General features: G+C 46.0%; 1 protein-coding gene across 2 annotated transcripts in view; it reads left to right on the top strand.

Moving 5' to 3' along the window:
* Nucleotides 1-7,489, top strand: part of PLEKHF2 (pleckstrin homology and FYVE domain containing 2) — a 33,969-nt gene extending 26,480 nt beyond the window's left edge. For both annotated transcript variants that reach the window (XM_080379466.1, XM_080379465.1), the window contains exon 2: nt 4,126-7,489. In XM_080379466.1, the coding sequence (XP_080235592.1) occupies nt 4,140-4,889 (750 nt within the window). In that variant the 5' untranslated portion in view covers nt 4,126-4,139 and the 3' untranslated portion in view covers nt 4,890-7,489. The remainder of the gene's footprint in view (nt 1-4,125) is intronic.
* Nucleotides 7,490-15,843: the final 8,354 nt, after the last annotated feature.

Genomic DNA, 15,843 nt, shown 5'->3' with positions numbered 1-15,843 from the left:
TTGCCAGTGTTGTGCCTCCTTGCCACGTGGTAGTAATTAGTTGGTATATATGTAAAAAAGGAGGAAAATAATAAAAAAAAAAGGTTAGATCTTCATGCTTAGTAAAACATGTAAAGGGTGGTTATTGCGTGTCCCCATGTGTATAAGTTAGTATTGGTGCTTGGAATGCTTGAAGGAAATAAGGTGTCTGTTGAAAGGTGTATTTTTGGATATGCCTATATAGTAATAGCATTAAAAAAAATGAATCGTGTTGATGCAACTTGAGTCTTCTGTTGTTCTCTGAGAGAAAAAAACTGCAAAGCTGTAATACCTGTTTACTGATCAGTTTAAGCCAATGCACTTTCTGTGCAGGGCACTGTCTAAGCACCTACCTCCCTTCCCGTTCTTCCCCTGCAGCTAACCTGCAAACCTGAGCCCTAAAGCACTCTGATTTGTTCTTAACTTGATCAGCCCTGATCTGATTTGCTGTGTAGCTTTTGTGATGGCACAAGGGAACAGGGTGGGGGGCAGATAACATAAGTTGGTATCACTACAGAAGGAAACAAAGCGGAATCGTATCAGCTAAGTTTTGTTGTTGCAGGAGGATTTAGGGGTTTAGTACAACGTCTGCTTGTGGGCGTCTGTTAAAGGGAATCATGGACAAAGCTTTGAGAACTTTTGACAAGAGTCATGGTTCAGAAAAGTAGAGCTGATGAAGGAGATGGAAATAACAGTTGTTGTTCTTTTTTTTATTGGTGGGGTTTTTTTCCTCCTTCCACTTGGACTCCCCATCTTCCCTGTAGAGATGACTGACGAGTATTTCAGTCCTCAGCTTAACAAAGAAGGTAGTGATGGTTATTCTGATTGAAGATGTATTGGGTTTGTGTGGCAATGTTTTGGTAGCAGGGCGAGAAGCTGCCAGAAGCTTCCCCTGTGCCCGATAGACCCAATGCCAGCTGGCTCCAAGATGGACCCATCACTGGCCAAGGCTGAGCCCATCAGCAGCGGTGGTAGTACCTCTGGGATAACATATTTAAGAAGGGGGTATGTGTGAAACCTGCACAACGGCAACTGCAGCCAGAGAGGAGTGAGAATACGTGAGAGCAACAGCCCTGCAGACACCCAGGTCAGTGCAGGAGGGGCAGGGGGTGCTCCAGGAGCCAGAGCAGAGGTTCCCCTGCAGCCCATGGTGAAGCCCCCGGTGTGGCAGGCTGTGCCCCTGCAACCCGTGGAGGTCCACAGTGGAGCAGATAGCCACCTGCAGCCCACGGAGGACCCCATGCTGGAGCAGGTCTGTGTGTTAAGGAGGCTGTGACCCTGTGGGAAGCCTGTGCCGGAGCAGGGTCCTGACAAGACCTGTGGAGGGAGGAGCCCAGGCTGGGGCAGGTTTGCTGGCCGGGCTTGTGACCCTGTGGGGGACCAACGTTGGGGCAGTCTGTTCCTGGAGGATGGCACCCCATGGGAGGAACCCACACTGGAGCAGTTCATGAAGAACTGCAGCCTGTGGGAAGGACCCACGTTGGAGAAGTTTGTGGAGGACTATCTCTCATGGGAGAGACCCCAGGCTGGAGCAGGGGAGGAGTGTGAGGAGCCTCCCCCTGAGGGGGGGGGAGCAGCAGAGACAATGTGCAATGAACTGACTGCAACCCCCATTCCTTGTCCCCCTGTACCTGCTGGTGGGGAGGAGGTAGAAAAGATTGGGAGTGAAGTTGTGCACAGAAAGAGGGAGGGTGGGGGTCAAAGTGTTTTAAGATTTGTTCTTATTTCCTTGTTACCCTACTCTGATTTGATGGTAACAAATTAGATTAATTTCCCCCCAAGTTGAGTCTGTTTTCCCTCCCCTGTCCAGCTGAGGAGGGGAAGTGATAGAGCAGCTTTGGTGGGCACCTGGCATCCACCCCGGGTCAACCCATCACAGAAGAACAAAAAGAAATGTTTGCTTCGCAGCAAAGATGACTTAAAGCTTTACACTTTCTAACTGATCAAATCGGAACCCACTGGCCAGGGTAACGGAGGAGGTCAGCCTTTTTTTCTTTGATACCTGGTAGAAATAGCATAGGTGTACTTTCTTGTGTGCCTTGATGCAGCACAGTTAAATCTTTTGAATACTTTTTATAAGGCAGTTTGTGTTTTGTCTTGGCCTTCTGCAGATCAAAATAAACTCGGATTTGGTGGCTTTGTAATTCCATTAACCATAAAACTGGTTAACACAATACTTGCATGCTGTAACTAATGCTGTAAGGCACGCAAAGACAATTCAAAAGTAATGCTGAGTAATATCTTTAATAGATTCTTCTGTCTTCTCTGTCAGACTTTGATACAAGGTGATGTTTGTGCAGAACTTAAAAAAAGGTCGGTTTAGTTATGTCTGAGCAAGCCTGCTTGTGGAACTAATTAAACTCTCAAAGTAGTAACTTATAGGTTATTTTTTAATCACACTTAACATTGGCTGTGTGGATTTGTATAATCACAGGTAACATACTTATTTAGATGAGGCCTGATGAGAGGTTTCTCTGCCACCGTACTTCTATCAAGAAGTTTCATCCCTATTTTGTAAGCAAGGATCTGGGCTTTGAGTCATGGGAGGAAGATTGACTGGATCAGGTTATGGCGGAGCGAGAGTCTGAGCAGCATCAAGTCTGAGCCTTGTTTCAGCCCAGTTTCATCTCTGTTACAGCTGGTGCTCTATGGATGGCAGGCAGCGTAGACCTAAAAGAAAAGATAGGTGAATGTAGAGGAGTTCCCAAACGGGGATCGTGTTGGGAAGCACAGGTAGCAGGCACTGGAGTGTTGGCTACTCTGCCCTCCTTCAGGCCTGTTCAAAGCTGTGCTTGTACCAAAGGGTGTTGTGAGCGTCAGCCCTGTGGTAGCTGGAAAGGAAGGCACAGGAGAGCGGTCTTCTGCCTGCTGAGAGACAGGTCTGTCCTTAGTACTTGCCTCTGCCAGCTTTCTCGCTGTCGTCAGGCACACAGTTCAGGTTCATGGCTGCTGTACTCAGGAGGAGCTTGAGGGGAGCAGATCTGGATCAGACTGGCAGGAGTTTCCTTTGCCTGACTTCTGCCTGGGAAGCTCTAGGGTAAAAGGTAGGCTACAGAGCGGTTTGGTGACGTATGAATCACTGTAGAGGCTTCTTATTTTCAGTTCCCCGTTGGATGCCTTAGGAACCTTACCCTTTCAAGAGAAAATCTTTGCTGCTTGGGGAAGGATGAGGGGTGGTTTTAAGTGGTAGTTGGAACATACATACTCAGTTCATCAGCACTTCCTGAAATACGAAGTCTTCTTGCCTAAACTTTAAGCCAGTGCAGGTCACTAAGTCTTTCTCAGGAGCAGTTGCAAGCTGTGTGGCTTATCCTCTGTGCTGGTCTGCCTGTGTACGTCACCTGATCCTGATGCTGCAGTGTGGTTCCAGTAGGTGAGGAGGGAGGGACTGTGGGACCCCTGCAAAAAGAAGGCAACAGTGAGCAGGCGATAGGCCACCAGCTGTGACTCACTCCCCGTTCTTTGCTCAAGTTTGCCATGAAAGCAGGTGTTGGTGGGTGCAAGCTGTGGCCTGTACAAAATGTTTCTGGCAGGTGGAGTCATAGTTTTGGCCCATGATTTAATGTCTACGTACTGCAAAAGAGCAATACTGAGCTCGGGCATGGCGGTTTCCTATGTGAACATCAATTATATCGTTTTTATTTGTTGTGTTAACATGGACATGGGTCTCCAAGCAGCTCAGTTAAGTTGATGTTTGTCAGTATTAGAATTTGGAATGATGGGCGATACTTTCTTTTGCCATCCAGACTGTAAGTTCAGGAGGATAGGCAGAGAAACATGAGCATTAAACGAGGACACAGTAACCTTACTAGAAAGGAAGCCTTCTAGGCTGTTGCCAGAGGCTTTCAAGAGCAGTGCTGTAGGTGCTGTCTGTGTGGTAAAGATAGCTGTCAGCTGGATGGAACATTTTTGCTTTTGAAAAAAAGACTATTCAGTTGCTAAAAATTCTTAGGTGTTAACACTTCTTTAAATCTAACCCAAGTTGATGCCACTGAGCCAGCAGGTTCTGTTAGATATTTTAAGAAGTGCGGGGTTGGTACCTTCCTCAGGGAAGGCTGCTGTTGAATCAGTCCTGCTCTAACAACAAACTTGTCTTTCTAATTTTAGGATACTTGTGAAAGATGGTGGATCGCTTGGCAAACAGCGAGGCAAATACTAGAAGAATAAGTATAGTGGAAAACTGCTTTGGAGCAGCTGGTCAACCTCTGACTATTCCTGGTCGTGTTCTGATCGGAGAGGGAGTACTAACAAAGCTGTGTAGGAAGAAGCCTAAAGCAAGGCAGTTCTTCCTGTTCAATGACATTCTTGTTTATGGTAACATTGTCATCCAGAAGAAGAAGTACAACAAACAGCACATAATCCCACTGGAAAATGTCACTATTGATTCCATCCAGGATGAGGGAGACTTACGGAATGGGTGGCTTATCAAGACACCAACAAAGTCTTTTGCGGTTTATGCTGCCACTGCTACAGAGAAGTCTGAGTGGATGAACCACATAAATAAGTGTGTTTCTGATTTGCTTTCCAAAAGCGGGAAGACTCCTAGCAATGAACATGCAGCTGTCTGGGTACCAGACTCGGAAGCCACCGTGTGCATGCGCTGTCAGAAAGCGAAATTTACGCCTGTCAACCGTCGTCACCACTGTCGCAAGTGCGGCTTTGTTGTGTGTGGGCCTTGCTCTGAAAAGAGGTTTCTTCTCCCGAGCCAGTCTTCCAAGCCTGTGCGAATTTGCGACTTCTGCTATGATCTTCTTTCTACCGGAGAGATGACTGCTTGTCAGTCCACTAGGTCAGACTCCTACAGCCAGTCACCTAAATCATCTTTAAATGATGTATCTGATGATGATGATGATGAAGACAGTAGTGATTAAGGACCAAACATTTTTTTTCCACATGTTGCAATTTGTGTTTCAAACCATATGGAGCTGCTTTTGGGGAAGTCTATAGTGAGGTTCCTCAAAAAAAATCCTGTTCTAGCCATAAAATATGCCTGAATAGCTTCAACTGCGATGTGCCTCAATCTATGAATTCTCTAGACAATAGTTTTTTCATTCCTCTGCAGGGATAGACTGTTGACAATGTTATCAGAATATTTTCCAACTTCTTATACTTGAGTTGCGTCTAGGTTAGACTTTTGTGGAAGGTTGGAGAATAAAATGTACTTTCTTAATTTAACAACCCATACTTCCTAATGCTTCATATTGATACATTATGTGGGTTTTTTTGGATATGGGGAGAAAAACCGTAAGCATGCATGGAACAGTGATGTTTTGGTTAATCCCTTAGAACACCCTGTTTTTCTAATCATGGTATGTATTAAGTTGAAATGTGACATAACTTGCAAATCGAAATGTCACAGAACTTAGAAATTGTCTTGTTTTGCTCTTATTTATGACTTCCTATGCCAAGCAGTGCCTTCTACCAGTTGTGCTGATTCAGGAAGAAACAAACCTATTCTGTGTTGTCTGTGTTTGCCTGATGCTGGTATCTGAGAGATTGTTGGTGCTATTGAAAATAACTGCTGTGTTCAAAGTGGAGCTTTGACAAGGTCAGAACTGTACCCTGCCGTGGGTGACGGAGACCTGAATCACATGTCCTCCCCTCTGCAGGCAGACCCAAAGACTCCATGGATTCCCACAGGCTTCAGCGGGTTGGTTCTTGCAGGAGTTGCATTGCGGGTCAGGATCTTGAGATAAGAAGCTTAGGGTGACTCTTCATGGGGATTTATAAGTTTTCTTTTTAGAACAGTTTCTAAGTTTCATGTTCGGCAAATGCATACTGAAATTTTAGTTGGGTGATAAAGTATTCGGATGTGATAACCTATATGTTTTTGGAAATATTTCCCAAAAATGACACTAAATTGTTTCTTGAAACATTGGTGAGAGGGTTGGGTTCCCCCCCATAAGGGTTTGATTAGCTTGTTTAAAAATAACCTCATGTTTTGAACAAAAAGCCTGCAAGTAACCTTATAAAATTGGCTTTTCTTTTTACACAGCTGACCTCAGGATAAATGTAAGATGCTAGTTATTTCAGTCTAAATGTATACCCAGGACCAAGAAAGATGTATTTAAGAACTAGAATGAAATCGTCAGTGCAGAAAATGTCTCTACCACAGTATTCATTTTTATTTTAAATCAGTTCTTGAATACAGATATGTCATGTTTGCATGTAAATGTAAAAGTTAGACTTGCAGAGACATGTTAAACCTCCAGATACTATGTTTCTATATTTTTATAATGGTTGTGTCAAATTTGAAGCAGAAAACCCTCTGAAATAGTTGTATGGCTATAGTAGCAACTGACTTTATAAAAAAAAAAGTTAAACTTTTGTATCTCTAAGTGACAATTTCTGCACTGTTTGCCTTGGGTGGCAATAATTGGGTTAAATATTTATTAAATAAACAATCAATGCTGCATATTGCACTAGTCTCCCATTCTGTATGCTGTAAATGTCAGTCTTTTTTTTTTTTTTTTTTTAAATATAAAAATTAGTGGAGCACTTCAAAGCTGTAGCCCTCTGAGATTTCTGGTAGCTAAAGATGCACTTAGCATCTTTAAGAAGGCACTCTAATAGTTTGTAAGACATTGTTTCAGGTGAAAATTCTGTTAATACTTTTAGCTTGGGCAATTCTAAAAATTGTTTTTTTAAAAAGCACTGAAGAGTATTTGATCTACTTTGAAATAAACATAAGAAGGGGAAAATGCTTTCTGATAAGAGATGAGGGACCAGGAAGATTCTGTAAAATTGCCAGATAAGCAATAAATAATTGTATATACTGAAAGACCAGCTGATTGAGGGAATGGTGACCTGCAGCAGGGGAAAATGGACTGTTCTGAGAAGGCACTTTCAGTTAATAGTGCTTACTTTCTGTACCTCTCTTAGTATTTATGTTTCAGGATTTTTCTACAGAATCAAAGTACAAACTTCCCTTGTATATACCTTCTAATGACTAACAATTTTCTTCTGGATGCAATTGTTTCCTCTTTATTAAGTTGTCAAATATTAACTTGTCCTTGTAGAGTCCATCTCCTTGTGTATTTTTCCCTGTTTCTGTATGTTGTGCTTAGTTTTCAGCACTTTTTAGGGGTGGGAAGAGGGTTGCCAAGAGCTAGATCACATCCTGTATTTTGCAGAATGTTCTTGTACCTACTTCAAATATCTTTTTATCTGTGAATGAAACTTGCACTGTGCTGCACTGATCCCTGAAGCTGTAACCAAACCAATGCGTGCGTGTGGGATTTCTCATCTGAAATTGATGTATATGGTCCAAGCTTTTTGAGAAAGCATTAAAAAAAATAAGAGTATTTTATGGTAATACTCCTATCCCTCAGTAGTATTTGTTTAAAACTTTACAAAATGGACTTAACATCAACTTCTCTTGTACTTAAAAATTCCTGAAAGGGCTCGTTTCGTACTTTGTAATCTTGTTCTGTCAAATTATTTTATTTACAAATATATGGTGTAGCTTCAAGCCTATGTGTTTAATTTTCTTTAACTGGGCCTTCAAGGGTGACAGAAAATAGGGTGACTGGGTTGTATCTTGACAAGTATTTTAGCAGCAAGTTTATTTGCTATCAGGAGGGATTAATAAACTGGCAATATGGAAAATTGCCAAAAATGGAAATAAATGTAGTTATGAATTTAGAAGCCACCCATGCACTTGAGGAACTGTTTAAAACCAGGATGACCAAGTCTGTTGCAAAGTTTGGGATTTGTTGGGCCAGTGCCAGTTGAGGCACTGGGAGAGGCTGGAGGACCTTTCATGTGCAGGACGGTGCTGAGCAGCCCAGTCCCAGTGCCGGGGTCTCCGCTCTGGGCCCTATGGAATCGTCAATGGGGATCAGATTGCTTGTAGTATCAAACTGGAGAGTTACCTAATGCTTTTCCCAGAGCTTCTGTACTCTTAAGATCTTAAAATAGTGATTAAATGCAGTCGGTCCCTGTATATTGTATGTTCTGGTTTTGCTTATGGTAGATTTAAGCTGCTCTTTCTTGATGATAAGCTTTCCAAATCTGACGGGCTGAAAGCGGCAGCAGTGCCTGCAGTGTATCTCTTGCAAGACTGGGCAGTCAGCTTCTGCCTTATAGAAGATGCCGTATTGGAGATATAAGTACTTACTGGCTTTAGCCAAGTTAATTTTGCAACTCTTCACTGGTACTTCAGTGTTCACTTGCTGGAAATACTAAAGGAAAGGTAAAAGTCTCTCTTCTGAATGTTTTAATTGAGGCCTAGTAATTTTAGCCTGTGCACCTAAACTGCCGTTGTTAGCTTAAGATAAATCAGACTGTTTTCCTTTCAGGTTTGATGCAGCTGAACTTCCTGTAGCTAATGAGTAATCTGTGAGGGTTGAGCGTTGTTACTCCATTTAAGTAAAGTTTAACAAAATGGGTGAGTGGATTAATGAGTGTTGAGTTTCCAGCAGGGCTTTTAAGGTCTCTTCTCGAACAGGCAGATTATGAAAATGACATGCAGAAACCTTGTATTTATGTGGGGCTTTCCCTCTGGGCGATATACTTTAGCTAATCTCTTCATGCAGATGAAACAGTGGTTATCATAGTTGCTGGTTAATGCTTAAGTAGAAGCAGATTATGAATCGTATTTTTGTATTTTCCTGTAATTTCACTGAACAGATAGAAGAATGCCTGGTTCTGTTAGCAGATAGAGCTGGAAAAGTCGGGAGTACTGATTTCCCTCCCCGTAGCAAATTATTGTAGTAAATATTAAAGTCTCTTGGCTGTTTACTGCCTTTCATTTGGTGAAATCTGAGCGCCTTGTTTGTGCTTGCGGTCGGTCTCTTGCCAGTGCTGGCTCCCGTGACTCATCGGGTAGCCGGCACTCTTGCCTCAAAGAATCTCTGCTCTGTTCCTTTGCTGTGATCGAGTTTGGAGCTGCCGGGGAGCGCAGCGCAGCAACGCTGGGTCTGCTGCACTGTGACAGACAGCTCTGCTGTACTGCGTGTGTCTGAAAATATTCTGAAGCTCAATCAGGAATAACAAATCTGAACCTCAGTCTTCGCAGCAGAGATTCATCGCTTTCTAAATTACTTTCTAATCATCTGAATTACTACCTGTGCCCAGACTAAAAATCAAAATGCTTCAATTGCATTTGAACGCATTTGGGATAAAAAACTGCCGATGTGAATGGATTGAATTCACAGTGAAATAATCTGCTGGGAAGCAGGAGGCATTTCAGGGTCACTTAGGCAGGCTAAACAACAGTTAGATGCACTAAGTGGAATAATCCTATTGTGATGAAGTTTTAAATTTACAAAATTTCCAGTTAACTTGATACAAGTAACTGGTAGTAATACTAGATACTGGTATTTTAAGAAACACTGTCTCAGATTAATTTCTGCAAGCATAAAAAGCTACCGGATAACAGCAGCAGCCGCCAAACCTAAGGTGGTACAAGGAGACCTGATGCCACCCCATCTGTCCAGGGACGTTCTCAGTTGTACGGAGGGGAACTGGATTAAATGGGAGAACGTATCTAAAAGAAACCTCCTTTAGAAATCCTTTTACACAAGATGATACCCCCAGCCTAAGCGGTGTTCAGGCAGAAAGCAAGAGGTCATTTTATTCAGCTGTTCTGAGGTATAATGTGAATAAATTCAAGGGCTTAAATCTTCAAGAGTCAGGTCTTCAGGAGTGTCTGTTGACCTTCCTTAGGTAGCCAGTTTTGCCGATGGTCAGCTGTATTACAGGCATGAGTGACTTGATAGCAATTCATTTTAGCTTCTGGCTGGATTTACTATTTAGATTTTTCTCTCCAAAAGCTTTTGCCTGTATGCAAATTTAATCATAGTCTGTGTTGTAGTAAGCGTTAGGGCTTTGAGGGCTGCTTTTTATAGAGCCAGGTGCTGCTGTTGAGCACTTCTAACCTGTGAGCTTGTAATGGGTTTGCATAACATCAGCTGCCCGAGAAAGCTGTCCAGCAGTGAAGGAAGGGGACCTACTTGGTCTGCTTGAAATAGCGCTTGGTTCCTTCTGGTGCCTGTTTGCCCCAGTCCAGGTATGTGCAGCCCCTCCAGAATGACGGCTCCAAAATGAGCTGGGACACCTGCTTCTGTATGTATAGATATATAGGTACGGTCACTTTCTTTGTTTCTTTCCTTCCCCACCTGACTTGCTTCATACTTGCTTTATCAGTGTTATTACCCTGGAAGATAAGATGGATAACTGAGGGCCGAGCCTACCCCTCCTGTGTGCCAGGGATGATGTGAGCACTGCTGCGGTGTTAGGGTGGGTTATGTGATGCGTACAGGAGTGCTGGGAATATGGAAGACAGCAGAGCTGACTGCTACACTAAGAAAATGAGCGTGCTAGTAGAAAGCCAATGGTGTCTGGAGGGGAGGACCTGGCCTCTCAGTCTGTTGCAAGCGTGTGAAGTGCTGTGGAGCTTACTGCCAGGTGCAGAGGGAAAGGCAACCACCTTCAGTGAGAATTGGCCTTAGACGGCTTGAGCCTGCTCTGAGGCTTTTCTTCTGAAGCTGAAAGTTACCATTGGGGGAGGAAAAAAAAAAAAAAGTCAACTGTCATAGTATTACTCACTGTATGCATCTGATCTGACCTTTATTTTATATAAATAACTTGGCATTTTGAGTAGACTCTTAAAGGTTGGAAGGACCAACCTAGCTTTTAAACAAGAGTTGTGTAATATTTTTAACAGGACCGAAACAGTAGCATACAAAAGGAGGAACACATGAAAAAGCCCATTTTTAATCCAGTTCTCTTTTGGCTTTTAGTGATGGATATAGCTCCTCTCACATGCGATTTTTGGAAGCAGAGGAAAGTTACCCTCTGGGATACTTGCTTCCTAGTGTTTGTAGTGCACATAATGGAAAGGGTTGTTACCTCCCTTAATGGAAGCTAAGTGTGGTAAGCCCAAGCGAAACTCTTTTGTGAATAAACCCATTTTACTTGTTGCAGGAAATATTTAACATGATTCAAATGTGCGCAGTGCAGTTCTGCTCATGCCTAAAGCAAAGCAGCCCCCTGTGCTGCATAGTGGAAGCCAGTGTCTTCAGGCTTACAGGTGATGACAGCGTGTCGTGAGCGGCGGATGAGTGCAACACTAACATGGTCCCAGTCACCCTTTGTTCCAAGGGACAGGGATAATTTGGGAAGGAAAAACAGCAACCATCTGTTGCTGGTCAGCATGTGCAAACTAATGCTGAAAAATGCAATGTGTGATCCTTAGCCGCTGTAAGTGCCAGAGGCTCCTTTGGTGTCGTTTTGGAGACTAATAGCTTCTGTGCTGTCCCAAAACCATATGTGGAGAAGGAACCATGCTGGGTCTGAAACCCCCTGTGCCCATCTGCCCTGGAGCAGGGTGCTCAGCCCTGCTGGCTGCTGTACAGCTGCTCTTCGGAACTGCTGGGTGCTCTTCTGCTGCGCGGCTGTGCCCCCGCAGCCCCCACCCGGGTGGGCTGGGTAGCTCAGAGCTGGCGAGGGGGTACGAGGAGGCGCACCCCGGGGTGCAGACGGGTTCGGGTGAAGTTTGTAGTTGGTTAGTAGAGCGAGTACGGAGAGTGCAGTCTGTAGTGGCAAGCATCAGCATGTCTTGTGCGTGTCACCCGGCTTTGGTTGCGTAGGTGGGGCTCAGCAATAAATACCTGGCGCTGAAGCTGCCGCCCGGGAAGCTTTATCTGCAGTTTCTGTCTTGGATCCAGTGCTCTTTGGCGGCACCCGTGTTGAGAAGCTGTTTCGGTTGTGTCGGAAGAGTGTTGGAGCTGCATGTAGTTGTCCTCCCGCTTGCGCAAGTGTCAGCGCCTGGCATACAGGTGACGAGTGCCCAAGGGCAGCTCCCACCTCTGTCCATTTTGAGGCTGATACTGTGCATTACAGCATGCAGTGGCAGCCTAAGCAGGGTTAACAGGGAGCTTTGTTGGTCTACAGAATGTATATAATGTGGTTGCCTTGCAGTAGCAAGGGAGCAACAAGGCCACGCAAGGTTTCTTCTGCTTCTCCATCCTGTGGGCATCATACCACTGACACGAGGCCAGGACTGACCTGACTCCTTGGCTGTAGAAAAATCTGTGAGCTGTTCTCTTGTTTTCACTCTGCTTGTGTAAAGTAGGAGGGGAAGGAAAAACATGCCTCTCTGTTCACCTGTGTGGAGTCACAGGATAGCTGAGGCTCTGGAGGTCATCTGGTCCAAGCCTCTGCTTGAGCAGGGCCACCTAGAGCCAGACACCCAGGTGGCTTTTGAATATCTCCAAGGGTGGAGACTCCACAGCCTCCATGAGCAACCTGTGCCAGCGCCTGGTCACCCTCACAGTGAAAAAGTGTTTCCTGGCATTCAGAGGGAACATGTTTCAGTGTGTGCCCACTGCCTGTGGTCCTGTCACGGGGCATCACTGAGAAGAGCCTGGTTCTGTCCCCTTTGCACTCTCCCTTCAGGTATTTGTACACATCAGTGAGGTCCCCCTGGAGTCTACTCTTCTCCAAGCTGAATATATTCCCACTTCTCCCAGCTTTCCTTGTAGGAGACATGCTCCAGTCCCTTAATCAGCCTTGCGGCCCTTCATTGGATTCTCTCCAGTATGTCCATGTCTCTCTTCTACTGGGAAGCCCAGAACTGGGACCCAGCACTCCAGGTGTGGCCTCACCAGTGCTGAGCACAGGGAAGGATCTCTGGATCACCTCCCTTCACCTGCTGACAGTATGTTCCCCCATGCAGCTGGGGATTCTGTTAGCCGCCTTTGCTGCCAGGGCGTATTTCTGCCTCATGTAAGTTGGATCCTAAAGTGCTGCTTTATGTCTATAAACTTTTGGTAACTTGATTCTTTATTCCAGTTCTATTGGTTCCCCCCTGTGTTGTTATGTGTCTGTCCCCCATACCCCCACCCCATCCCACCCCCCCAAAAAAAGCAGTAAGAGAAAGCTTATATTTTTATCGTTTTGGAAAGACAAAGGAAAAGATTCTAAAAGTTGTTGGTATTTTCTTGATTTGCACCGAGGTTTTCGCACAGAAGGATGTTTCCCTCCCCTTGTTGCCATCCCTTTGCTCTGCCACGCATTCTCACCCATACAGTATTTCTTTCTAGGTGGGAGAACTAGTATCCAACCTCGTAAATATTTTTATGTTTTCTAGCAGAAGCGCTGACGTCAGTTTGATTTGGCATTGCTAGCATAGCACAATCATTTGATTTGCTCCAGCCTGGAGTTCGTGTGCCAGATGTCTTGGTGTAGCCTTGCTGTGTTTGGGATGCTTGGGTCCCAGGTGGCACGTGACCCCCAGCACATCATGCCCCACTTGTGAGTCAGCCTATGACTAAAATAGCACATATGTTGGTGTTGGTACTAGGACAGCTTATGGTGGTGGGAGGAGGACTTTCCTCACCTGGATGTGTTTGTCCTTAATGCCCAAAGCAGTTTAACGCAGGCAGAGGAATATTCTGGCTGGTGCAGTAGCTGTAACCCTCCTGGCGTGGCTTGTAACGCTGACCATGCCTCCGACCAGCCAGAAGCCGGAGGGAGGATGTGGTGCTTGGAGCAAGCAACCACCAAGCAAACCGGGATGGGTATTTGCCTTGGCGTCCGGCACTCGTGTCTGCCCTGGAGAAGCAGTGTGTCCGGTGCAGGCGTTGCCCGGCTTGTGGGCAGGGAGGCTGCGGGAGCAGGGAGCGGTGCTTCTCCCGCCGGGCTGCAACGCCTCTGCAAGGCAACACCCGGGCTCTTGGGGAAACAGCCCTGCATCGTGCTGAGATAAGGGCTCCTTTGTTGCTTCACTTCTCATAAATGCCTGGACCTGCCTTCTCTAACGCATTTGGAAGAAAAAAGGGCAGATAAAGGAGAAGGGGAGATGAGTCACAGAGAAACAACTGGTTCAAGACAACGCGACAGAAGCCCTGAGTAGGTTTGGAGCTGTTGGTGTGCTCCTTTGCTGTATGCAGTTTCCTCCCTTCACCGATCAGAGAGCTGGTGATGAGGTCCAACCTCCCGTTTCTCACAGAAGCAGCATCCTCTGCTATCTCACAGGGAGGCAGGACAGTGCTGGGACCCTGGGTGCAAATCCATCCCACCTGTACTGTGCTTGTGCACCGGGAGCACCCTTGACATTGCTGTGGCTCCAGGAGAGTTGCACCAGGCTCCTCTTTGCGTTAGTCCCCCGCTGTACAGGGTGCACGACCCATACAGTGGTGCTACCTGGATGTTAAGAGCTGCATTTTGTGGGTTTTGGGATGTGGGGAGAAGGCAGTGTGTGTACAGGTTAAAGCGAACTCCTGTTAGTTGTTAGCTTGTTGTTAGCCAAGCAGTTGGGGCTGGCTTTATGCACAATGTGCCATACACATTTCACGTGTAATGGCATGAAGGTAGCTGAACCAAGGTCAGATAATAAGGTAACACTGCAGGTGGGATTTTCCTCTTGAATTTGAGTAGCTGCTTGTGCTGGGAGTTGCAGAGGCCATGGTGGGACGAAAAGGGTTTCCCAGGCTGTGCCTGCCTTTGCTGTGCTGGCTGCTAGTGGCTGTCAGTGGCTTTTTTTAGCGGGTGGATGTAAGGTGCAGCTTATGCTCCGCAAAGCTCTAAATGGTCTAAATCCCTGCTGCGTCAGAGCCTGCCTGCCCTCAGATGACACTTGCCTGGTTCAGCCGCCTGCTTGACCATGGCCGTGTCCCTGGGCTGCGCACGGGCTGTTCCCAGGGATGTGATTGGGGTCAAGTGGAGCCTAATTCACAGTGCAGTGTGCAATGCAGCCTTCATGGAAGCTCTTCGGTGCTTTCAGAAACCCTCCCCCAAACCTTTAAGTCCCCTGCTTACCTAGATTCATTGATTCTATCGAAGATGCTATTGATCTCCCTTCCCTTGACCAGTGCTTAATGGATTTCCAATGCAGCTTGTCCTAAGAACAAGGTGGGCTAGTGGGGGCTGCGGGAGCCGCTGTGGTCAGTGGCTGTGAAGTGGGGAGCTCGCCAGCAGCTGTGCTGTGGCCGTTTTCTGTCCTCTCCTTGCGCCGAGGCAAGGGCAGTGCAATGCCTCTGCTTCGATGCGCTCTGCTGAGGCGAAGGCATGAAAGCCCTTGCAACTGTGAGGGAGGGCAGCTCCTCCATCCCAGGGAGCAACCACAGATAAGGGAACACTTGCACCTGGTGTGAAAATGGAGGCTGCTTCCCAAGGGATTCACAGAGGAGCAGCTGCAAAAGAAAATTGGCTGCCCTTTCCCTAGCATGCTGCAGGGGAAAGCAGGAAAGGTACAGAGGGGAGGGGAGGGGCAGCCAGTTTCTGCTGTTTGCCTATAAGCTGAGGGCAAGGAGGAAAATTTCAGTTTGTAGGTGCTGCTAGTTGGTTTTGCGACACAATTCCTAATAAAAATAACAGTCAAAACCCTTCAAGGGAATCCTTATCCTTGTGGGCCCGACAGCAAATGTAGCAATACAACTAACGTGGACACAAATGCACAATTTACTTGAAACCCGTAAACAGGAGCTCGCACCTTGATAAAACGCTTGGAGGTAAGTGACTGCCACTTGTTACCTGTCCTGTGGGGAAATTGTTTGGGGCCTGGTGCTACCACAGCTGAGCTGTTGGTGAGGCCCAGCTGTGTTACTCGACCAGAGTAAGAGGCAGGGGGACAGTCACAGCAGCCACTAACCCTTGCTGGGCAGCCAAAGCTGTGCTTAAGCGGTGTGGAGTTAATTTTAGGTTTTTCCTCTTTCTCAAGTTTCAACTCTTCACAGAGGAGAAGCTTTAAGATTTCATTCCCATCCTGGATTTGCTGCCTGCAACAAAGTGCCAGTCCAGATCGAGCACGACTGCTCAGCCCCAAACACGTGCCATTCGCAGGTCTGATTTGCCTGCTCTTGTAAATAAAAGTTTCCT

Source organism: Falco punctatus (assembly GCF_963210335.1).
Source record: "Falco punctatus genome assembly, chromosome: 3".
Lineage (NCBI taxonomy): Eukaryota > Metazoa > Chordata > Aves > Falconiformes > Falconidae > Falco > Falco punctatus.
Note: the sequence above shows the minus strand (reverse complement) of the source record. Positions and strands in the feature narration are given on the sequence as shown.